The 27,132-nt window shown below is 31.4% G+C and overlaps 1 protein-coding gene across 2 annotated transcripts in view; it reads left to right on the top strand.

The window, feature by feature from the left end:
- The window catches only part of LOC119689665, an 80,653-nt gene extending 55,259 nt beyond the window's left edge, over positions 1-25,394 (top strand). The window contains exons 4-15 of one of the 2 annotated variants that reach the window (XR_005253469.1): positions 4,864-4,945; positions 11,425-12,855; positions 12,925-13,127; positions 13,193-14,683; positions 14,748-20,066; positions 20,148-20,360; positions 20,465-20,627; positions 20,688-20,783; positions 20,945-21,064; positions 21,149-22,536; positions 23,421-23,767; positions 24,237-24,675. Coding sequence is in view for 1 of the 2 variants with exons in the window: in XM_038104543.1 (XP_037960471.1) it covers positions 4,864-4,945; positions 11,425-12,855; positions 12,925-13,127; positions 13,193-14,683; positions 14,748-20,066; positions 20,148-20,360; positions 20,465-20,627; positions 20,688-20,783; positions 20,945-21,064; positions 21,149-22,536; positions 23,421-23,528; positions 24,237-24,268 (10,646 nt within the window). In the remaining variant the exon portion in view is untranslated. Of the gene's footprint in view, positions 1-4,863; positions 4,946-11,424; positions 12,856-12,924; positions 13,128-13,192; positions 14,684-14,747; positions 20,067-20,147; positions 20,361-20,464; positions 20,628-20,687; positions 20,784-20,944; positions 21,065-21,148; positions 22,537-23,420; positions 23,768-24,236 lie in introns of both variants that reach the window. The other variant, XM_038104543.1, reaches the window with a different exon arrangement.
- The last annotated feature ends 1,738 nt before the right edge of the window (positions 25,395-27,132 follow it).

Raw genomic sequence — 27,132 nt, 5'->3', positions numbered from 1 at the left:
TATATAAGTCTTTCCAATCTAATGATTTATATAAACATTTTTGGTGAATAGATTAAAATTTTGTACAATACTGTTTAACATTTTATTTGGCATGATATAAAATTTAAATGTATTAAAAACCAAAGTTGTTTATTTTAAGAAATTTGTCTTATTTTTGTATAAATAAAATGCTTCACTATATAAGGCAGTCCCTAAACTAAAACTATTAATTTATGTACAAAATATTTAATTGAATAATTTAAAACTTTATTGATGTGCATAAACCTCGCGATTGATTTGTAATTAAGAAACTCATCTTCTACTTGACGTCACTTTATATGAGAGCTTTGAACTAAAAACTTTTTTCAATATATCTCCTAATAGAACTTTTAGATTGTATTTGATGTACCAACCTAGAAAATAAATTGCGATTTTTTGACAATTTAAAAAAATATGTTTTAACCTATATTCCGCTCCTTTAAGTAAAAATTAATAGTATAAATATTATGTATATCGATTGAGCGGCTTAGAAACCTATTTGTATAAGTTTATATACATAAATAGATTTTTATTTACATATATATGAATATAGAGATTTCGAAAAGTAGTAAAGTACAAAAATAAAAATTCTTTTTATATTATTTTAATTAATTGAATTTTTAGCTGACCTATCATGTGATCTTGAAATTATTTCTCAAAGCTTTACCTGACTTGTATATTCGAACTTGGAGTTTTTTCTTAATTTGCTATAAAAGTTCATTAACAATTCACTTACTGTGTTATATTAGAAAGAAATCATAAACTAGCTGTAAAATAATTAAATAAATTATTTATATTTTTATTTTAATTGTTAAATTTCAATACTATTCTTTTGTAGAGGCATTATTGGGTCAGTTGGCTAATGAACTCTAAATCTGAGCTTCATATTTGGCAGGGCACGAGTTTAGTACTTGGTACTTTAACTATTTACGAATAATTAAATATAAGGAATAATTCCAAGACCACTGATGATAGATATTTGGCAATACTTGAAAAAGCTGTATGTTCAGCCAAAAATTCAATTAATTAAAATTCAATTAATTAAAATAAAAATAATTTTTTTGTTGTAGTTCACTACTTTTCGAAACCTTTCTATAAATATAGCAGTTTCTATTAACTAAAATAGTCAGTATGGTCATGTTGATATATTTAATATATATCATATCAATATCATATTTAAGAAGTTTAATTTAGTTTTGTTTTAAAAAAGTAATTTACTTACCAAATAGATCTATACAAATATTAAATAAGTTTAATTCGAGATACGTATAAACAAACTTAAATACAAATATAAATTTTAAATTTAAACTTAACAATAAGTTATCGCAATTTATTTAAATTTAAACCGAAAACTGTTTAATTAAAAATTAATTAGTGTTTTGAAAATATTTAATTTTCTTTTGAATTATATTTTCATACCTGAAAAATAAAACTATAAACATAGTATTAACTCCATGGTGAGTAAGCAGTACTAATTGATAATATCCGTAATAGAAACAAAAATTTAATAAATAGATATAATCTCTAAGATTCTGCACAATAATGGAGTGCAACAATTCATTTAATTATCTCGCAATTTACTTTTAAATATATGAAATTATTGTATAAAAATTAAATAATGGTATGTAGTAATAAATGTTTAGATCATTGCGAATTTGAACGAAATTAGAAATAGATAATTTCAAAGCAATACTGAATGGAGACATAAACTGACATTTTTTAATTATGTACATATATCAATTAAAGCAATCAAATAATGTTATAGTAATTAATATAAAAATTTTTAAACCGTTTTTTGCCCCATTTTGATTTTAATTTGATATACTAAGTAATGGAAATAAAAAAAGTTAATAATAATAAAAATAAATTAATGTTTAGTACTTCAATATGTGTACTTACATATATATACATGTGAAAATTTTTTTCTAGCTGTATAACAGAAAAAATAAATTCAAAAATATTTATAGTGTAAATAATATTAAACAATTTTACTGTTAAAAAACGGTTCCCTCTAAATCAGAATACAATGAAAGTAGCGTATTGGTTTCATTTCGCGAATATTTGATAATTAGCACTTATCGCACTGATGATGCAAAAAGAATTTTTTATTTTTAAATAGAGTAAATAAAATAAGTATAGCCAAATATGAAATATGATGTGAAAGAAAAAAAATGTGATAAATACACAAAACCTGAAAAACTACGGTACTTTTAATCTAAAATATTGGGCTCAAAATTATTTCATACGCGCTTCGTTTTTTTTTTGTTTTTTTGGTTTAATTGTAAAAGCATTTCTCTTACCGGCTCGCAATTATTTATTATTTGGAACTTAAATGGAACTTTCTTTAAATCAAATAAGTTACAACAATTATTTGCCGAAAGTTGGTACAAATAATTTGAGTGACTTTTATCAAGAAATTTATCAAGAAATGACATATCTAAGGTAGTGGTTTATAAAACCAGTAATTAACATGTTTTGGTAGACATGTTCTTTAGTTAGGAGTTCCCTCTTTTAAATTGCATAGAATGTGAAATTTCTTAGACAATTATGTTTCTACAAAAGTGTTTAATGCTAAAATTATAAATATCCTACATTATTTTACCGTCTTAAGTATTACAATGTACCCGTAATATACCATATATAACCTAACACGTCATAAGCATTTGTTTACATTAACAAAAAAGCAGATTAATGTAAGTGTTCCAGAAAAAAAAGTTTTCAATGGGCAAAACCTTTTAAGCTATTTGATTAATAATTATTTAAATATACTGATTTGTACACGTCAAGTTATTAAATATAGATAGTTCATTGGTAGTCGTAACTAGTCACTTATGACTAGTTGCGGTGCTAGGAAAGGTTGAAAAATTTAGCTACTAATATTATAATAAAAAGACATAATAATACAACCAAACATAGATGTTTATATATTGTATACATACATATTTATATATATTATATATTGTTTATATACAAAAATCCATTTTATATTATTTTAATTAATTGAAATTTCTCTAATCATACAACTGTTTCGAGTATTACCAAATATCCATTATTCATGTATTTAATTATTCGAAAATAATTTTATGAAACTGCAAGTACCAGGAATCGAATTCGCACTCACGTTTGCTACATGTGGTACTTTAGTACCAAAATTGGTGCTTTTCTTTCCGTATGGTACTCTGGTACTCGTTTTTAGAAAATGGTACTTTTTTAAAGCACAAACTTTATTATATATATGTCATTATTATATTAACCAATTCAATTTATTTATAGATGTAACTATGCACTATGAAACTAATATAATTTTATGTATTGATTTACTAAAAATATTGGAGCTACAAAAAGTAAAAGAAAATTTAGATCGGAATGGAGCTTAAGACCTTATATAATGTAATGTAGAACTATTTCCTAAAAAGATATGCATTATGTATGGTCAGCAAAAGATAGTCCGATTATTTAAATATTAAAATTGTTATGGATAAAAAGACTTGTACTCTTCCACATCTTCTGTACATTTTATATATATTGTATTTTCTTATTAACACAATAGAAAAAAATTGAACCTTTTTTTTATAGAAATGTTACCTTTTTGAACTAATTTTGGTATAGATAAAAATTTTCAAGTGGCAACCGTGCTCGTGCCCTGCCAATTTCGAAGCTCAGTGTCGGCGCACCTTAACAAACAGATTTAATTTAATTTTGTAAAAGTTTCGATTACATATTTGATTAAATATTTTACATAATACACAACTCAGTATTCATTTGCTTTAAATCTTAGCTCGTCGTATAAGTATAGTGAAAATTAAATTATAAAGAAAACTAATTAATAGTCTATTCAGATTTAATTAAGTTAAAGTTTAAACTTAAACTTAAACGCATTGAAGAAAAAGTATTTCAAAATTTTCAGGAAAATTACTCTTAACTTTGTTCCAAAGCGCGTGCGTAAATGCATTAAAATTCAGAGTTGTATTTATTAGTGTGTAAATGCAATGGCCTGTAAATTGTTGAATTGTTAGTAAGTTTGTTGCATTGTTTGGCTGTAAACGCGCCTCTGATTGAGAAAGTGTTTAAAGTGAAATTTTTTTTTAAAATTCAAACATAATGAAAATGCATTTAATGCACAAACAATTGATTATTTTTTTATTTAGCATTTTTATTGAAATCTTTTGATGTGTTTTTTTTTATTTTTCAATATTGGCATAGAGAAATTTTTGTATTGATAAGATTTAATCTAAGATCTTATCATTTAATTTTTAAGTAGGTGTAATTTTCTTTTAATTCTACTTGAATTAAAAAAATTTTTGTTGGTTTATAAAGTTAAAAAAAAAATTTTTTTTTATTAATTAACCAACCTACATGAATGCAATTTGATTTAATATATCAAAAGCACAACATAGTACAGATATTGCAAAACTTTTGCCTACAGATTTTTATTATTTTATTAATAATTTCGAAATTAAGTTCACAACAAAAATGAACTTTTTTCACATAAGCTCCAGATATATTGGTCGTGCGAAGAAACTGCATTGTTCTCTAAAAACATCGTAAAATAACAACAACTTAGACTTAAACATTATTACTCATTTTGACCCATATTAAAAGTAAAAACCATACTTAGAGTTTTTTATATTTCATGGTAAACGACTAAAATCTTCTAACTGCAATGTGAGTTTTTCATTCATTACTCGTGCCCTAACTCCGGAAATCATACATCTTGGCCTTGAAAATTTTTCGGTTTAACTTAAAAGAGTTTTCGCACATTAAATCTTTTTTCAAATTTAGGTTTATAGTTTTGTAACGCTTTTAATTTTAATTAACTTTTAATTTTTTTTGTTTCTGTTTCAGGCTGGGAACTTCGTGGCTTAAATTGTTATAAATACTTTAATATCAAACATTCGTGGGTGAAAAGCGCAGAGCTGTGCCGAAGGTAAGTGTACTTGTAATAAATAATACTCAAGAGTGAAAAAACCTCAAATTGGAATATATGTATATATATTAAAACTTTAACCATCTCTTTATAAAGTAAAATAAAAATTAAGTTGCTTACAAATATGATTCTCTAAAGCACATATAATCAATTTCATTAAGAAAACTAGCTAGCAAAGATGCATATTTCATTACCTTCTATATTGAACTAGAGATAACAATCATATCTTGTCATATATCACAACCAAAATATTTTGAAGCACGTTCCTTTTACACACGGTTTTCATAATATAAATTCCTTCCTTACTAAATGCACTTCCTTACTACTTACTAGATTTCTTACTACACTAAATCTATGAGAGAAAAGTTAAATATCGTGTAAAATAGACTAATAGAAATTTTTCTCATAATCTCTTTTTATATATATTTCATATAAAATTTATATTTTTATGTATATTTTATATATATATTTTATATATATTTCATACATATATTTTTTTATATATATTTTGTATAAATATTCATATATTTTATATATATATTATATAAAAATATATATATTTTTTTATATATATTTTTTTATATATATTTTAAAATATATTTTTTTTAACAACTGTATTATATTTATATGTATCAATAAAGAATCCATAAGCATCTCAGCTATTTTAGACATACCTGTAGAACATTAGTAATTTTTTTTATATTCGCTAATAATTGATTTGCTTAAGGTCTTGAACCATCCCTTTTATTATATAGTATCTATAACCATCCCTTTTATTAGTATTTATAACCATCCTTATTGCACGTGCCTTAAGTGCTTGTATAAATTCATTTCGTATTTAATTTTAGCAAATATAGAATTAAAAAATATTCAGTTTGATTACGTTTGATCTGTATATTATGCTCCACTGTCTATGAATTCGTTTTAATTACGTGTTTTTTTTTTTGATTAACCGCTTTCGTTTCGTAACGCTTTCGTTACTATTTTCTGACAGCTCTTCAAGGTTTTCAAAATAAGAAATACCTAACAATTGTCGCTCTGCTTCAAACTAGAGCTAGAGCTGGGTCTCTGTACAACAGGTGAATAAAAAATAACTTTTCCTCTTCGAAAAACCAGTAAAAATCAGCAATTAGAAAAACAAGTCACTGGGTTGCCATTTAGTCAATGAACAACCCATTAGACAACATAATTGGTTGTTGGACTTAACGGTTACTAAATTCCTTTAGAAAGCATTGCGCAAATAGTTTCGTTTTTCAATTAGTTTATACGAATTGAATAGTTTATAGTAAAAATTCTTATAGCACAAATGTACAGGTGTTAAACACTTAAGTACCTATAAAATAACTGACAAAGTACATTGCTACAGCATTAAATATCGATTCATCTGCTACACATGAGATGTTATAGAGATGCTACACATAATATAATGACTTTTTATTTGATATATGACATAGTAAAGATGATAAAACTTTGATTGCTGATTCGTTATCAATGATACCAATCTCTCAATAATATATCTCTTTCCAATAGTATATCAACAATAGGTTTGAGCGCTATCACTTCCATTCAAAATATACTGCAAAATCTAGTATACTGTCTGGCACATTAATTATGATTGTTTTTTAATAAATTCTTAAACATAATTTTATTATATAGTTTTGATAAAGTATCATATATATATATATATATATATCCACAAGTAATACTGAATGTTTTTTTACAGATAGTAATAATAATAAAAATAATAAATAATATTTTTAAACTCCTTATGTTGCAATAACATAGTGTTTGAATAATCTTATTAGGTTTAGTTGACTTATGTTATAGTCAAGCTCTTGTAGAATATCCTAAACATTCCTTATAATGCTAGACTACATTTCATATGGTTCGCATTGTGCTATTCAATTTATTCTGATTATTGTAATTCATAATTAAAAACTGCTACATTCATTGATATTAGAATAAGTAAGGTCTATTGTACTTCTATTGAAAGTAACATTTATCATATAGCAATTAAACACAGATATGTTGTCGCTTGAATACGTAATACTGTAATTGTGTTATTCTTAATTTTGTGTGATAGTCACCACATCTGTACGCGTTAGAGTAAAATCAGTTTGACAATCGAGGTATTGTGATAATGGACTATTGTATATTGTAGTTTCAAATCACAATTTTTTGCTAAATGCTTATTTGCAGGTTTAAATTAAAAAACCAAGTGAAGAATATTTTTCACACGTGACTATCATATTACTTTTATTTGTGTACTGATAAGTTATATATTTCGAAGATAATGACTTCCATTCATCACTGTAATATGATGTATGTATTATGCATGTCTTCATAAATACTTTAAGAGAGATGATATTAAATAATGTAGTCAAAAGACATCATTATTTTATTCCGATATCTTGCAATTAAACTAAACTAACAATCAAGACAAACATTTAATTTATTTGTTAAATAATTTTGAACCAAATATGTCATATCAAAATTATTTGAATGGATTCTTCTGTCTCAATTTTTGTAAAATGAACGGCACTCATTTTTCTTGGCAGGTCAAATCCCTTTCAAAATATTCATTTTATTTATTAATCAAATTTATATATTATAACCAATAGGTCAACTATTAAAAATATTAATAAATAATCTTCTGTCAAAAACTTTCGATCGTATTGATATTTCCTTAGTACAGCGTACTACGCTGTACTATACACCAAGTTAAAGAAATTAATTTTGTCTTTAAAAGCTAGCGTTAGCCAATAATTCAATGAAGTTTATTGTTTAAAAGAAAGTTTAACAATTACAATTTTCACATTGAAGTATGCGGTTTTCTATAACTGACCATGTTTTCACCAATGCAATGTACCTCGTCCGCATGAGGAAAGAAATTGAAATAAAATTTCAAGTTTTGTATTACGAATTCAATTATTTTAAATAAAGACAGAAACAAGTACTCAAAATCCCATGCCAGTATCCGCACCGGCTTTTTTACATAGCCAAATAATTAGTATGGCACCTTTGTTGTATAGGCAAACAGCTTGAATTATTTGTCAAATCGTTTATTGACCCTTTTCTATGCGACTATCTATCTATCCATCTATCCACGCGGCTAGCATGCTAATTTGTGCGGAGACAACAAGTAAATAAATTGATTTATGCAAAAATAACTAAAAAAGTAAATAAAAATCAAATGTGAAATTAAGTGACAAAAACGTGTTTTGTATAAAATTTCAAAGTAACTATAAATAAACATTAAATAATAATACTTTATTACTTTTGTTTTACATACCAAATTACAATCTATTTAAAATACTGTTTCAGATTTTTAAAAAAATTTTTTTTATTGAAATATCAATCTCTGAATTTTTTTTATTGTATTTATTTAACTTTTAATATAATTTCAAATATTTAAAATTTTATCGTATCAGTAATATTATTTTATTGCTGATAAATAATATCAGCAATATGTGAAATAAATAACGAATTATCAAGCAGTTAAGAATTTTTAATAAAATTAGTCTTAATAATAATTTGTTAATAACAGAATTACATTTTTTTTTTTTGAAATTGTATCTTAAACTAATTAGCAATATTGACAGGGCGAGAACAGAATTACCAATGAGTTACATATATTTTTGTAACTTTCATCGAACGTTTTTATTCTGCCTTTCACCTGAAGGCCATTACATCTTTTAGGCAAAAGATTCCTTATTTTACACAGAAAAAATGAAGAAAAACTTCCATCTTAGTGTCAAAGCAATGTTGGACAATCACAAAAAATATGAAAAAAAGTCTTAAATCCTTAAGTGATATTCTGTCACATAAAACATACCATACATAAGATGGAAAGATAGGTATGTCCACTCATTTCAAAAAATTCTTGAGTTTTGATGCCAAAAGAGTAAACATCGTTCACAACCTAAACAAGTAGAGTCTAAAGTCACTCTCTGATGCCCAAATAGGCCGCTGCCGCCTGCAATAAACACCTATACAAAGTACGTATATCCGACACAAATATTTGCAGATTCTGCTGTAATAAGGAAGAGAATATAAAATATTTGATCACCAACTGTGACGTACTAGGCCATAGAAGGCACAAAATTTTACGAGAATGAAGATCTTCAAAAACTCCCTCCAAAGGAGCTATTTTGATTCCTCGAGATACTAAATGCCTAAATGCAATGGGGTGCACAATAGATCAAACTGGTCGCAGTGCATAAAGGCCTCAGCCTAACCCATAAACCATTACTATTATCATTACCAAAATGAAAAGAGGTGTTAAGTTTATTCATTAATAATAAAAAATTTTCAATTATTTGTCAAGTTCTATGATATCTCTTTAAACGCTGACTTAATATTTTTAGATTTGATATATTTGTCAAGTTATATATAAGTTATACCACCTTTGGGTTACTAGTTACTTAAAGCTATGGTTAGACTATGATGAAATTGGCATTGTCTGCAAAATGAGAAAGTCCACATTAATTGATGGTAATCAATTTTATTAATTTTATTATTTTTCCAAAAAATACACTCAAAATGATGCAATAATTCCAAGTTCTTTCATGCTTGTTAAAATCATAGACGCAGGCGTGGTGACATACAGAGATGAAAAAGTAATGTTTCTCTGAACATCCTTCGATATACAATACAGACAAATATGCAAACGTTAGAGAAATAAAAAATCTATCGGATCAGTTGAATAAGAGCGTAAGTCACATATCCGTTTGAAGCTACTGAATCTTATGTAAAAAATAAAATAAATAACTCAAAGCTATTAGTTTGATTTTTCAATTGACAAAACATTTATGTAACAAAATGACTATTTATAATTAATTAATAGGCTATGAATGCACCCCGATCTAAAAGATCTATTATGCGCCTAAAGACCCAACTAAAATAATTCTAGGCTATTTATAAATATCGTAATTGCTGTTGGCTTAACTTTTACTATTTGATTTGGGATAAGGACCCGCTTTCAAGCTACATAAGTCTACTTCTTGGCGCCGATGGGTAGTTCCATAGAATCGACCGGAATCGCTTTCTACCGCACCTATAATCTTGATGTGGTAATTGTGTCTACAGTGACCTGTAAGAAGTTCAGAGTAGAGTTTAATATCGTTTCTGCTAGGGTTAAGGATATCATCAACTTTGATGTGTTCAGGATCAATGAATCTTGACTACCACATCTCTGTTTGTGGTCTCCAATGTTCAATGTTTTGTTTCTCCTGTTCACATAATAAGTTATTTGTGAAGTTATGAAAGTATGCCCTTCATGTCCCGGTACCTACATTACAGTAATATAGTTCCTTGATGCTAGAGTATTAGGAAGTTTAAAGCATTCCTAGACTAACTTTGAAACAAAATCTATGGATTCGAAGACTTGAATGAATTTTTCAGGCATTCGAATGTTGCTTAGCAAATATGTTAAAACTCAAAAATCTACATTAAAGTCGGTCACAAATTAAGGCACCACTGATATTTGTCTTCAAATTTTGTAGCATTGTTTATTTAAAATAAATAAAGCAAGTCCAGACAGTCGAAAAGAATATTATTTGTACGTTTCGTAGTGAAAGTGTCTATCTCAAATGGATATATAAAATGTAGGACATGTTTTTGATAAAAAAGATTTGGACCGAGCATGGCGACATGAATTCGCTATTTAAGATCGAATTCGCTTTTAGTCACTTGGTCAACAGAGAGCTTTGTGTATTTTAATCGCTCGATCAAAACCAAGCATTATGAAACTATAGTTTGTAAGTTCCTATCAGAATAACGAATTATCATACACAACATAATGCAATTAAACATTTATTACTCGATAAATATTTTAAAATAAGTACTATATTTCCCAGACTTCATCATATATAATGTTTTCCAATTACCGAAACTAATCGTAATAATGCTCTTGAAATAGTAAATATATATAGTAAAATAGAACTCATCGAAAAGCTGATCATTTGAAAATTGACTCATGTAGTGAGTAACAATTTAGTGAAGAATGCCATTTCAAAATCTTTGAATCCATCTGCACCTTTTTTTCAATAAAGACGTAAACATTTATTAAACCTCCGTCTGATTTTCTATTCATTTAAGACTGCCTCACTGAAAACTGAACTGAAATTATTATTGCGTTTAGTTTTCTACAACTATTTTAATTTCTTCTCTCTTCCTGGGAAAATAATTTAAATAATATTCATTGAACTTTATTAATGACAATTGTTATTATAACAATAAAAATTTTAATTCACATGCGTGAAATATGGGAATAAAAATTTTCATATTTCTATTTGCAAAAGTTAAATTTATTTATCATTATTAAATTTAATTATATAACAAATTTACAATTTACGATAGACGCGGGAAATGAGTTTTACACTTTATATTAATTTTTGAATTATAAAAATGTTCACACGTAAATTAAATATACTAAAAATTTGTGAGCTATAATATATCAATTTCTTCTTATCGTTTAGATATGGTGCCGAATTGGTTGTGATTGACTCTTACGCGGAAAATAACGATACACTCACAATTGCGACATCGAGCGATCCCAACCGCCGTGCTTCGGACAAATATTGGTTGGGTTTGGCATCACTGGATGATTTGCGTACAAATACTTTGGAGTCTGCATCGGGTGCACTTGTTTCTCAGTACTCGGGCTTTTGGTCATTACATCAACCAGATCCGATGTCAGGTGAATGCGTTGCAGCAACATTTGCTTCAAAATTGCAATCCTGGGGTTTGGGTACTTGCGAAAGCTTGCTTCCGTTTATGTGTCGTGCGCCTGCGTGTCCACAAAATTCAATTCATTGCGCAAATGGTTTGTGTGTGAACCAGGCATTTAAATGTGATGGATCTGATGACTGTGGCGATGGCTCCGATGAACTTGATTGCCCAGCACAATGCCATTATCATATGCAATCGGGTGGTGATGTTATTGAATCACCAAACTATCCACACAAATATGCTGCTTTGAGTAAATGTAAGTGGACTTTAGAAGGTCCCTTGGGTAGTAACATAATACTGCAGTTCCAAGATTTTGAAACTGAAAAAACTTTTGATACTGTACAAATTTTGGTTGGTGGACGTACTGAAGATAAATCAGTGTCTTTAGCTACTCTGAGTGGAAAATTGGATTTAACTACACAACCACTTGTATCTGCTTCCAATTTCATGATTGTTAAGTTTACTACCGATGGTAGTGTAGAACGTAAAGGTTTTCGTGCTACATGGAAAACGGAACCAAATAGTTGTGGCGGCACTTTAACAGCTACTTTGCAACGCCAAATATTAACTAGTCCAAATTATCCTAAAAAGTATCCGGGTGGCTTAGAGTGCCTTTATATAATTAAAGCACAAAACGGACGCATAATTTCTGTTGAAGTTGATGATTTAGATATACTAGAGGGCCGTGATTATATGCTTATACGTGATGGTGAATCGCCTATGAGCCGTCCAATTGCAAGACTTACTGGTGGCACCAATAATAATAAAAAAGTTATAATATCAACAGGAAATTCATTGTATTTGTACTTTAAATCGAGCTTGGGTGATTCTGGCAAAGGATTTAGTTTGCGTTATATACAAGGCTGTAAAGCTACAATTACTGCACGCAATGGTACTGTGACCTCACCTGCTTATGGACTTGGTGATTACCCTAAAAATCAGGAATGTTTTTTCACAATACGTAACAGTCTGGGCACACCGTTGTCTTTGAAATTTGATAAATTTGTGGTGCATAAAAGTGATTTTGTACAAGTTTATGATGGTTCATCTACTTCTGGCTTGCGTTTACACTCTGGCAATGGGTTCACAGGTACAGCAGTTCCAAAACTAACTTTGACTGCTTCATCCGGAGAGATGCTCATTAAATTTAATTCTGATGCACTACACAGTGCTCCTGGGTAAGTTAAATATTACAATATTACACGTATGGTTAAAATCAAATGTATGCTATTTGAACTTGCTTTTAGTTGGACTGCAACATTTTCCTCCGATTGTCCGGAACTTAAACCTGGCATTGGTGCTTTAGCTTCAAGTCGTGACACAGCATTTGGTACTGTAGTTACATTTACATGCCCCATTGGACAGGAATTTGCTACTGGAAAAACGATTATACAAACAGAGTGCATGAAAGGTGGCAATTGGAGTGTATCTTATATACCTAAGTGTCAAGGTTAGTTAATTGTACAATATTTTATATATAATTTTATTAAAAACAACTACATTTATTTCGCTCAGAGGTTTATTGCGGTCCCGTACCACAAATTGATAATGGATTTTCTATTGGGTCGTCGAATGTAACATATCGTGGAATTGCCATGTATCAATGTTACGCTGGTTTTGCTTTTGCTTCGAGTGAACCTATCGAGAAAATTTCGTGTTTACCAGATGGCCGTTGGGAACGGAAACCTACTTGTATGGCTTCACAATGCGCTCCTTTGCCAGAAGTACCGCATGCCAATGTTACACTTTTAAACGGTGGTGGACGAAGTTACGGCACAATTGTAAATTATGAATGTGAATCCGGCTATGAACGTACTGGTCATCCAGTTTTAATATGCATGTCAAATGGAACTTGGAGTGGCGATGTACCACGTTGCTCAAGAAAACGTTGCTATGAATATCCAAAGATTGAAAATGGTTTTGTAGTTGATGCTGCGCGGTCATACTATTATGGCGATGATGCACGTGTGCAGTGCTTCAAAGGTTATAAATTAATTGGCAGTAACATTATACGTTGTAATACTGAGCAAGAATTCGAAAATCCCCCTACTTGCGAAGATATTAATGAATGTACTTCCACACAATGCGATTTAGCGACGACTGAATGTATGAATACAAATGGTTCTTTTCATTGCCAGTGTCGATCTGGATTTGCTCCTACAACGGAATGTCGACCAGTAGGTGATTTGGGACTTGCTAATGGTGGCATACCAGATGAGAGTATTAGCACATCTGGTAATGAGGAAAGTTACACAAAAGGTATGATACGACTTAACTCTGTCGGTTGGTGTGGCGCTTCTACTGAACCAGGTGCAAATTGGATTTTAATTGACCTTAAAGCTCCAACTATATTACGTGGTTTTCGCACAATGTCAGTTGAACGTTTAGATGGAAATATAGCTTTCACCTCTGCAGTACGCTTGCAATACACAAATGAGTTGACCGATGTTTTTAAAGATTATACGAACCCTGATGGCACTACGGTTGAGTTCCGAATTTTGGAACCTACTTTATCTATACTTAACTTACCTATGCCAATCGAAGCACGTTTCATACGTTTAAGTATACAAGATTATGTGGGTGCACCCTGTTTACGCATGGAGCTAATGGGTTGCACTCGTTTAGATTGTGTAGACATAAACGAGTGCTCCAAAAATAATGGAGGATGCCATCAAAAATGTATTAACTCGCCTGGTAGTTACAGTTGCGCTTGTAACACTGGTTATCAGTTATATACAGTAAACGGCACTGCCGGCTTTAGTATTGAAAAAACTGAAACTGGTGAACGCGATGGTGACACATATCGCCGCAACAAAACTTGTGTACCACTTATGTGCCCACAACTTCTCGAACCTGAAAATGGCAAATTACTTTCCGATAAATACGATCATCACTTTGGCGATGTTGTAAGATTCCAATGTAATTTCGGTTATATCATGTCCGGTAGTTCTGCATTGCTTTGCTTGTCAAATGGACAATGGAATGCAACAGTGCCTGAATGCAATTGTAAGTAGATACAGTAATTAAAAAACAGTAAAATGTATTAGTAAAATTTCTATTTTAATTTCAGATGCTAAATGCGTTTCTCTTCCTGATGATAAATTAGAAGGGCTCACTGTTGTGCGACCAGATCCTGAATCAGTGCTTGTGCCGTTTAGAGATAATGTTACCGTAGCTTGCAACTCTGCTGGGCGCCACCTCAAAGGTTCTGCTTCTGCTGGTTTCCGGCAATGTGTTTATGATCCGAAACCTGGTCTACCTGACTATTGGCTATCTGGCTCTCAACCAAGCTGCCCACGTATCGACTGTTATCAACCTATGCCAACACCAGGCGCTGAATATGGTCAATTTGTTGACACACGTTATCAAAGTTCATTTTTCTTTGGTTGTCAGCACACATTTAAACTTGCTGGAGAAACAGCACGTCATGATAATGTAGTTCGATGCCAAGCTGATGGTATCTGGGATTTTGGTGATTTGAGATGTGAAGGACCAGTTTGTGATGATCCAGGTCGTCCTAGTGATGGTAGACAAATAGCACGAAGCTATGAGCAAAGTTCAGAAGTATACTTTGGATGTAACCGACCTGGTTACATACTTATTAATCCTCGGCCTATCACTTGTATCAGAGAGCCTGAATGTAAAGTTATTAAACCTTTAGGTTTAACTTCTGGCAAAATACCAGACTCTGCCATTAATGCGACATCCGAACGACCGAACTATGAAGCTAGAAATATCCGTTTGAATTCTGCCACAGGTTGGTGTGGAAAGCAAGAAGCATTTACATATGTCAGCGTTGATCTCGGCCAACTACACCGTGTTAAAGCTATCCTTGTTAAAGGAGTGGTTACCAATGATATCGTAGGACGTCCTACTGAAATTCGTTTCTTCTATAAGCAAACGGAGAGTGATAATTATGTTGTTTACTATCCAAACTTTAATCTAACTATGCGGGATCCAGGAAACTATGGCGAGTTAGCAATGATTACCCTGCCAAAATATGTTCAAGCGCGATTTGTGATTTTGGGCATTGTAAGTTATATGGACAATGCTTGCTTGAAATTCGAATTAATGGGCTGTGAAGAACCTAAAAAAGAACCATTGCTAGGATATGATTATGGTTATTCACCTTGTGTGGATAATGAACCACCAATATTCCAAAATTGTCCACAACAACCTATAATTGTGAAACGTAATGAAAACGGTGCAGTATTGCCAGTCAACTTTACAGAACCTACTGCAGTTGATAATTCTGGTTCCATTGCTCGTTTAGAAGTGAAACCTCAGAACTTCAAGACACCATCGTTTGTGTTCAAAGATACAGTTGTCAAATATGTAGCATTTGATTATGATGGTAATGTAGCCATTTGTGAAATAAATATAACAGTACCCGATGTGACGCCTCCACTGCTGCAATGTCCTCAAAGTTATGTGATTGAATTGGTCGATAGGCAAGAAAGCTATAATGCTAATTTTAACGATACACGCAATCGTATTAAAACTTCGGATGATTCCGGTGAAGTACGTATAACATATACTCCAGAAAATGCTGTTATACCGATTGGCGGATTTGAAAATGTAACAGTAACAGCGATAGATAAATTCAACAATCGTGCCTACTGTCACTTCCAAGTTTCAGTACAAGCTTCTCCTTGTGTAGACTGGGAATTACAACCACCTGCTAATGGTGCTATAAAATGTTTGCGTGGTGATCGTGGTATTGAGTGTATTGCTACCTGTAAATCAGGTTTTCGATTTACTGATGGTGAGCCTGTGAAATCGTTTTCTTGTGAAACTTCAAGGCTATGGAAGCCTACATCAGTTGTACCTGATTGTGTTTCTGAGAATACTGAACAAGCTGATTATCTTGTAACTGCTACTGTTACTTATCGTGCTAATGGTGCTGTAGCTCAATCGTGTCTCACACAATATCAAGATTTACTAAGTCAGCATTATGATAGCGTAAATCGTGTGCTTTCACAACGTTGCTCTGCTGTTAACGTTAATATGAATGTATCTTTTGTCCGATCAGTACCCGCTCTCTTAGAAGAAAATGTTGTTAAAATGGATTTCATACTTTCTATTTTGCCAGGAGTGCGAGAGCCACGACTCTACGATCTTTGTGGTTCAACACTTAATTTAATCTTCGATTTAAGTGTTCCATATGCCAGTGCGGTAATCGATTCATTACTCAACATCTCTAGCATAGGCAACCAATGTCCACCATTAAGAGCTTTAAAAAGCAATATTTCCAGAGGATTTACTTGTAGTGTAGGAGAAGTACTTAATATGGATACCAGTGATGTACCACGATGCTTGCATTGTCCTGCAGGTACTTATGTAAGTGTCGGTCAAAGTGTTTGTACGTATTGTCCGCGTGGTTATTATCAAAATCGCGATCGTCAAGGCACTTGTTTACGTTGTCCTGCTGGTACTTATACCAAGGAAGAAGGTTCGAAAGCATTGTCAGATTGCATACCTGTTTGTGGCTATGGTACATATTCACCAACCGGATTGGTACCATGTTTGGAATGTCCGCGCAACTCGTTTACTGCTGATCCACCCACAGGTGGTTTCAAGGATTGCCAAGCTTGCCCACAAAATACTTTTACCTTCCAGCCCGCCACTGCTACTAAAGAATTATGTCGCCAAAAATGTGCACCTGGATTCTACTCTTCTACTGGACTTGCACCCTGCTCACCCTGTCCTGTAAATTATTATCAAAGCGTGGCTGGATCACAAACTTGTAACGAATGTCCTACAAACATGCGAACTGATGGACCAGGTGGTAAAGGTCGTGAAGAGTGCAAACCAGTTGTTTGTGGAGACGGTGCTTGTCAACATGGTGGATTGTGCGTACCAATGGGACACGGAGTACAATGTTTCTGCCCGGCTGGTTTTTCAGGCAGACGTTGTGAAATTGATATTGATGAGTGCGCCTCTCAACCATGTTACAACGGTGGCTCATGTACTGATCTGCCGCAAGGTTATCGCTGCGAATGCCCTGCTGGTTACTCTGGTATTAATTGTCAAGAGGAAGTTAGCGATTGCAGCAACGAGACCTGTCCAGCGCGAGCTATGTGCAAAAATGAACCAGGTTACAAGAACTTCACTTGTTTGTGTAGAAGTGGTTATACTGGTAGTGAATGTGATGCTACAATTGACCCATGTACAGCCAATGGAAATCCTTGTTCAAATGGCGCTAGCTGCTTAGCTTTACAGCAAGGTCGTTATAAATGTGATTGTCTTCCTGGTTGGGAAGGTATGCATTGTGAGAAAAATATAGATGACTGCGCAGAAAATCCTTGCTTATTAGGTGCCAATTGTACCGATTTGGTTAATGACTTCCAATGTTCTTGTCCACCTGGATTTACTGGAAAACGTTGTGAAGAGAAAATTAACTTGTGTCTTTCTGAACCATGCAAGCATGGCACTTGTGTGGACAAATTTTATGTTCATGAATGTGTTTGTCATCCTGGTTGGACAGGTGAATCTTGTGATATTAATATTGATGATTGTAAAGATAATCCATGTGCAAATGATGGGACATGTGTTGACTTAGTTGATGGATACAGTTGTGCATGTGAGCCAGGTTATACTGGTAAGAAATGTCAACATACAATAGATGATTGTGAATCTAATCCTTGTCAAAACGGTGCAACTTGTGTGGATCAACTCGACGGTTTTACTTGCAAGTGTCGTCCTGGATTTGTAGGACTTAGTTGCGAGGCTGAAATTGATGAATGTTTAAGTGATCCTTGTAATCCCGTCGGTACTGAACGTTGCTTAGATTTAGACAACAAATTTGAATGTGTTTGCCGTGATGGCTTCACAGGCGCACTCTGTGAAAGTGACATTGACGACTGCATGACAAGTCCATGTATGAATGGTGCACAATGTCGAGACCGTGTTGGCGGTTTTGAATGTCTTTGTGCAACTGGCTGGAGCGGAATGCGTTGCGAACAACAAATAACAACTTGTAACGTGCAAGCACCATGTCAAAATGATGCTAATTGTATTGACTTATTTGAGGATTACTTCTGTGTCTGTCCAAGTGGTACAGATGGTAAGAATTGTGAAACTGCTCCCGAACGTTGCATTGGTAATCCATGCATGCATGGCGGTAAATGTCAAGACTATGGATCTGGTTTGAACTGTACTTGTCCAGAAGACTACTCTGGCATTGGATGTCAATATGAATTCGATGCTTGTGATGCAGATATTTGTCAAAATGGTGCTACATGCATTGATAATGGCAGTGGCTACACATGTGTCTGTCCAAAGGGTTATAAGGGCAAAAATTGTGAAGAGGATATAATAGATTGTAAAGATAATTCTTGCCCACCTGGGTCAACATGTATCGATCTAACAAATAGCTTTTACTGTCAATGTGGTTTTAATATGACTGGCGATGACTGCCGTAAAACTATACAAGTAGATTACGATTTGTACTTTAGTGATGCTTCACGATCAACAGCGGCTCAAGTTGTACCGTTCTATACTAGTGAATCCAATAGTTTAACTATAGCTATGTGGGTACAATTTGCACAAAAAGACGACACTGGAATCTTCTTTACATTGTATGGAGTAAAATCAGCTCATATTGCCAGTCATCGTCGGATGATGATACAAGCACATTCTAGTGGAGTACAGGTGTCACTTTTCGCAGATCAGCAAGATATTTTCTTATCCTTCGGTGAGTACACATCCGTCAATGATGGGCAATGGCATCATGTAGCTATTGTTTGGGATGGTATTAGCGGGCAGTTGAAATTGATAACAGAAGGTTTGATCGCTAGTAAAGCAGAATATGCGGTAGGCAAAACACTCCCACAATTTGCTTGGGCTGTGCTTGGACGTCCACAACCAGATGATACTAATCATGCTGTTGCATATCCAGAAACTGGTTTCCAAGGTACTATAACAAAAGCACAGATTTGGGGACGTGCTTTAGATATCACTTCTGAAATTCAGAAACAAGTACGCGATTGCCGATCAGAACCTGTACTTTATCAAGGTCTAATTCTTAATTGGGCTGGATATGAAATTACTTCAGGTGGTGTTGAACGTAATGTGCCATCAATGTGCGGACAAAGCAAATGCTTAAACGGGTATAGTGGACCAAATTGTCAGCAGTTATTAGTTGACAAAGAGGCACCTGTAGTTGAACACTGTCCTGGAGATTTGTGGGTTATAGCTAAGAATGGCTCTGCTGTAGTTAACTGGGATGAACCACACTTCAGTGACAATGTTGGTGTAACGAAAATTGTAGAGCGTAATGGACATAGACCCGGTACAACGCTTTTATGGGGTTCCTATGATATTACATACATTGCATCAGATGCAGCAGGCAATACTGCTTCGTGCAGCTTCAAAGTTTCTTTGTTAAGTAAGTTATTCTATAAACATTTTTTCCTCTTTACATAAGAAAATAGCTAAGCATTTTTTATCAATTGTTTGTACATTACAGCCGAGTTTTGTCAACCATTAGCAGACCCAATTGGCGGTTCTCAAGTGTGTAAAGACTGGGGTGCAGGCGGACAGTTTAAGGTTTGTGAAATAGCTTGTAATGCTGGCTTGCGATTCTCAGAAGAAGTACCAGAATTTTATACATGTGGTGCTGAAGGATTTTGGCGTCCAACACGTGAACCTTCCATGCCATTGGTCTACCCTGCTTGCTCACGTAAGTTTCAACTATCAACTAATATTAACTTAAAAAGGAAAAAAATTTTGTCGACAAAAAGTACAAATAGTAAATAATATGTTATTTTACTTTTTATATTTTAGCATCGAAACCAGCTCAGCGTGTGTTCAGAATAAAAATGGTCTTCCCATCAGATGTGCTTTGCAATAAGGCTGGACAAGCAGTTTTGCGGCAAAAAGTTACGAATTCTCTTAATGCTTTGAATAGAGATTGGAATTTATGTTCGAACTCGGTGGAAGGCACAAGGTAGAATACAATATATTTTAAAGCTAGTCAAATATAACCAATATGTAATTGTTTTCATAGAGAATGCAAGGATATTGAAGTAGATGTAAAATGTGATCACCATCGTCCTGGTCAAACTAAGCGATTCCGTCGTCAGACTGATAATTTCAGTGATAAGTTAGTAAACTTTGTACTTTAATTATATATTCAATTATTATTACAAACAGACACATTATGAGAATAGTTTTTTAAGAAACTACTTGCCTGATTGAAAATTGCTTAAAATGTGACATGATTTTATTAATAACATTGTATATTAATTTTTGTTCAATTTATAGTGAATGCGAAGGTCAAGAATGTGAAAACGACGATGCAATAAGCGAAAATACGCGTCAGGGACGTCAACAGACAAGTGGAGGTGATTCGTACAAAGTTGAAGTTGTGTTCCAAGCAGCCAAGTAAGTTCATTATAAAACTGCATTCAATAAAAATTACAACAAATTAAAACTTCAACAAATTATATCTTAAAACTAATATTTTAGTGACCCTGTAATTCACTCAACTACTGGTGAACGTTCAACTGTTCAGGCGTTATTAGAGAAACACATACTTGAAGATGGAAAATTCGTAGTACATGACATTTTACCAAATACAGAACATGATCCAGCATCGCTTGAATTAAGTCCAAAGTATGCTTGTCCAACTGGTCAAGTTGTTATGGAACCTGATTGTGTACCTTGTGCTATCGGAACCTATTATAATACAGCCAACCAAACCTGTGCTGCTTGCGAACGTGGTACCTATCAATCAGAAACTGGACAATTACAATGCAGTAAATGTCCTGTCATTGCGGGTCGACCTGGTGTAACAGCTGGTCCAGGTGCACGTTCAGCAGCAGATTGTAAAGAACGCTGTCCTGCAGGCAAATACTTTGATTCTGATACAGGTTTGTGCAGACCTTGCGGTCATGGATTCTATCAATCAAATGAAGGTTCCTTTAGTTGCGAACTCTGCGGTCTTGGACAAACAACACGCTCAAGTGAAGCAACATCACGAAAAGAATGTCGTGATGAATGCAGCTCAGGTATGCAACTTGGTGTTGATGGTCGTTGTGAACCTTGTCCTCGTGGCACTTATCGTTCACAAGGCGTGCAACCTTCCTGCGCCGGTTGTCCAATTGGACGTACTACACCAAAAGTAGGCGCCAGTTCAGTAGAGGAATGTACGTTACCTGTCTGTTCACCTGGCACTTACCTTAATGGCACACTTAATATGTGCGTTGAATGCGCTAAAAGTTTCTATCAACCGGAATCACAACAAACATCCTGCATTCAGTGCCCACCGAATCACAGCACAAAAATCACTGGCGCAACATCTCAGTCAGAATGCACAAATCCCTGCGAACATATTGCTGAAGGCAAACCACACTGTGATCCAAATGCATACTGCATACTTGTGCCAGAGACGTCAGACTTTAAATGTGAATGTAAACCTGGTTTTAATGGAACTGGCATGGAGTGTATTGATGTTTGCAATGGATATTGTGAAAACTCAGGCACATGTGTCAAAGATCTTAAAGGCACGCCATCTTGCCGTTGCGTAGGCTCTTTTACAGGACCATACTGTGCTGAGCGTTCAGAATTTGCCTATATCGCTGGTGGCATTGCAGGTGCTGTTATATTCATTATTATAATTGTACTTCTCATATGGATGATATGCGTGCGTTCCACAAAACGACGTGATCCCAAGAAAATGTTAACACCCGCTATTGATCAGACTGGTTCACAAGTAAACTTCTATTACGGTGCGCATACACCTTACGCTGAATCGATAGCACCGTCTCATCATAGCACATATGCACACTACTATGATGATGAAGAAGATGGATGGGAAATGCCAAACTTTTATAATGAAACCTACATGAAAGATGGTAAGTGTAATTTAAAATGCATTCTTATATCTTTTACCTAAATTTTAAAGTGCGGCAATGACATATATGTCTATAATATTATATTATATATAATATATATGTTTATAAATATCGATAAAAATGATTAATGTAAATCTTTGTATTATATTTGTATTGTGTTATTATAATGCGCACTAGATCCTAAATCTAATATAAGGTTAATAAAGTTAAGTGTATAGAATTTTTAGAAATAAACTTTGGATTTCGCAGGACTAGTTATATTCTACACTGTAAAAATCGTTGGAATAGAATATATTTATTAATCAGTCAATCAAATTTGAATTTACGTTTTTTTTTATTACATTTGCCATATTCAAAGCATTTCCCAATAGGCCCATTTGTCATAATGAAATGTTTCTACAACAACGAAGAGAGGTGGCCCTGCGCATATCCTCTCTTTAGCTACGCCTATAACTATCACATAAAAGTACGATTGATATTAATGAATTTACTAAATTTGTTAGATAAGTAGTTATAGCGGGCTGAATGAATCTGTCAATGACATTGCTTAAAGTATATACATCATTTGTGAAATTTAGAAAATAGTTTACTCCAATATCAGGGACAAAGAGATCGTCGCTTTGTATCAGATATCTCCAACAAATTACAAGAACAGATAGAAACACAGTAAATGTTTCTGACATTTATACATTCGAACATTCGAGATATTTAGAAATTAATAATTAATTTTTAGAAAACTAATTAATTTGCTTAAAATGTACAACAAAAAAAAATTTAATACTTTAATACTTTACAATTTAATACTCCTCTAAATACACGCATTTTATTTATTATTTATTAAAATAATATTATTTATTAAAATATTTTATTTATTACATTCATAGGTAACACTTTAAAAATGAGCACACTGCCTAGATCGAATGCATCACTTTATGGAACTAAAGAAGACTTATACGATCGACTGAAACGACATGCCTATACTGGCAAAAAAGGTAAAGAAAATCATTAAAATACCTGGATTTGTTCGTCTTCCCGGCTTTAATATAAGTTAGTCTTAAGATTTGTAACTAAGCTTGATACACATATAAATAAATCGACAAATAATAAATTTTATTTTGGAAATAACGTTTGTAAATAACTTTGAATAATAGAAGTTAAAAAGTAATAAACCGTAAGGAGCTCCCCCACAAAGGAAGAGGCACTGCAAAAGTGATACCAGTTTTTTTAGAAGGTAGTCACTGTTACTTTTTATCTATACATTTATAAACCATAAGTCTTATACCATCTATTTTCAATTATTATTATAATATGTCATTAATTTAGTCTCCATGTTTTCGTATTGTACGTATATTCTGAGATTTTATTGGGTTTCTCTAGTATATATTTTTAATAAGCTCATAAAAACAATTATATATATTAAAAAAAAAAAAGTTTAATTATCATATTATTAATCTTTTGTTTGGTAGTAAAACATGATAATATAACAAACACATTTTATTCATTTATTTTTTGAAATTAAATTTAAAATTAAATATATTTTGTTAATATATAATACTTATTAATTTTTATGTTCATCGTTATTATTTTTAACATCTAGTAGCGCATTGGTTTTAAATTATTAATAAGAAAAACTTTTACATATAAATTTATATAAATGCAACTACATAAAATTTTTAATAATTAATAATTTTCTTTTGCAGATAAAAGTGATACGGACAGTGAAGTACAATAAGCCTCCAAAGTCATAAAGACAGATAAGCGCTTACGAGTACACCTGTTGTCTTAAAGTTGTCATAATTTTGGATATATTTTTAAAAATTAATTTAAAATAAAACTTAAGCAGCTAAAAAGTATCCAAAAATTATAAATAAAATAAATATTAACAAAATATATACATATATGTGATAAAACATATATGGACATTATTAACAGCAACGAGCTTTCTAAATCTTCTGCCTTCCATTAGTTGCATCAACTGCGAACCTTTTTAAAAATTGTTAAATATATAGATAACATAGATAACTAATAAAATATATATATATATGTATGTATAAATAATTAAAATTGTTTAGGAGTGTTTATTAAACTGTTAAAATAATAAATGTCTTGTATGCATGGATACATGCATTCAATTGTCATCTACAAAGCTTTATATTGAATTGTTGTAATTTTAAACTCTATTTTATTCTATTCTATTATTTTATTCTATTATAAATTTTCTTGCTTTTATAGTATTTCTTGTGTCAGAAATTATTTTTAGATATAAGCTGAAATTTTATAATCTTTTTAATTTTAAACATCAAATTACACTGCTTAATGTGAAGCTTCCTAGCTTTTAAAGCTGCTTAAGTTAAAAATATAAGTCATTCACAATAACAACACCGAACTATTTCAAAATACAACAAAAACTTAAACTGAGAACTGTTTAATGATTATTTTTATTTGTATCTGTTGCTTTTAAGAAGTTAGAAGAAAACGTGGTGTTCTTTACAATTAAGTCGTACTCAAAATCTACTTTTAAGTATTATACAAGTAATAGAAAATACAAAATAATTTGCGATTATTTACCTGCTAATATAAGATGAATTCAACTTAATGCAATAGAATTTGATACTATTTTATTTTATTATTATTTGTTTTTATTATTTGTGTTATATAAACATATAGATTGTATATTTAAAACAAATCACTTATATACTATTTATGATTCGTTAGTTATATCAAATTATTTTTAGGCAGTGCTAAATAATCAGCTATTATATTTATATATTTATGTATGTTAAAGCCAAGAAAGACCATATTTGTACTAATTAAAATTCTTTTTTCTTAAATAATTTTTCTTTTTCAAATATTTTAAATAAATTCCTCTGATATTTCATATATTGTTCACTTGTATTAGCATTATATATATATATTTTTTTTTATAATATAAATATTTTTATATTATTAATTTTTAATATAAATATTTTTATATTATTAATTTTTGTTTATTTTTATTATTATTTATTTATTTGTTTTTTTTTTTTGTAATTTATATATTTTTGTTTTTAAATATTTTAATTTCCTTTATATTTTAAGTGACGTTTTGCTTTATATTATGTAGAATATAAAATTATATATTCAAATAAATAGTCGTTATGTTAAATTTATGTAATTATTAATTAATTAACCCTGTAATCTTAAAAGTTCATTTTTGTTTTTTTTTTATGTAAAAAATTTTAAGCAATACATATTATACTTATGCTTTTATATATTAAATAAAATAATTCAACCATAAATACAAAAATTAAAAAAACAAACAAAATCAATTTTGCTTTTCAATATTAATGTTTTTTGCATAAACTCCTGTAGAAAACTTGTAAAATAAAGCATTGGCTGCTGCAATGTTCTGCAGTTACCGAAACCCATCTACATCCTAACCCAAGAGTATTTTGTAATTCTCTTCATGTTATCTACTTTATATATCCCTGCGAATTACAACAACAACAACATGTTTATCAGTTCTTTCTTGAACTAGCAAGTTTTGGTTTAACTTATATACCTGTAATTAAGATGGACTATTTAATAGTTATTGTCTTAAATAATCTGTGGTTCACAAGTTACACATTATTAAAATGAAAAATTAGTTAAATGTTAACATTGCTGCTAATATGTTATATTTTAATAATTGTAAATAAAAAAACTTACATACTACTACTACTTATAGGTGTTTAATTTCGTTTTTTTATGACTTTTTTTTATGACTTTTTTTATGACCGGCTTCAAGTCAGCTCTCCTTGAGAGCCATCATCAGAACAAGAACTCTAAAAAGATAATTACAACAATTTTTATAATATTTTAATGATTAGTTAACTTGATCTTAAGACTATTTCATTTACATCTAACCATTATGAATTGATTTTATTTACATAACAAAAACAAATACAACAAACATACAGCGTAAGTTTATATATATTTATATATATATATATATATATAAATGTGTATGGTATAAAATTTTTTATATATTTGAGAAATATATATATTGCAATATTTCACAAGGAATTTGATATCATGTTTTAGCTACAATTAATAAACTCTACATCCATTCTTCTTGTTTTTGGTTCCGTTTTACATATTGCACTGATTTTTACTAATCACTCTTCTATAGAGGTGTGCTACATTCTCCGTGTGTGTCGAGTAACAAATTTAAAAGGTGTTTAATTTCTTTAATGACATAAAAAACACATTGAAATTGTAATAATATGGAGACCAATTTATAAAATTATGTTATGCCCAATTTTAAAATAAAACATATTTAATTTAAACTGAACTGAAATAGATAATAGCATCCAACAGCACCTATCCAAGTCGGGTAACATTTGCAATAAAATATAGAGGTGTTTGTCATATCTAAATTGACTATTGTCCATTTTCCTCAGTGGGGCATAGGGTTTTGATAATTTTTCTAAATATGACTTCATTTGGTGCTTTTTCGTAGATGTAGTTTCATGTATATCGTGTTTTAGCTAGCTCTCTTTCTATCGTTCTTCTTCACATTATCGCTGGAGCACCAGGTCTTCTGCTACTTTGTGGATTCTATGCTAACGCTTGCCT

The sequence above is a fragment of the Teleopsis dalmanni genome, chromosome X, assembly GCF_002237135.1.
Source record: "Teleopsis dalmanni isolate 2A chromosome X, ASM223713v2, whole genome shotgun sequence".
In the NCBI taxonomy this organism is placed as follows: domain Eukaryota; kingdom Metazoa; phylum Arthropoda; class Insecta; order Diptera; family Diopsidae; genus Teleopsis; species Teleopsis dalmanni.
This window is presented reverse-complemented; position numbering and strand designations above follow the sequence as displayed.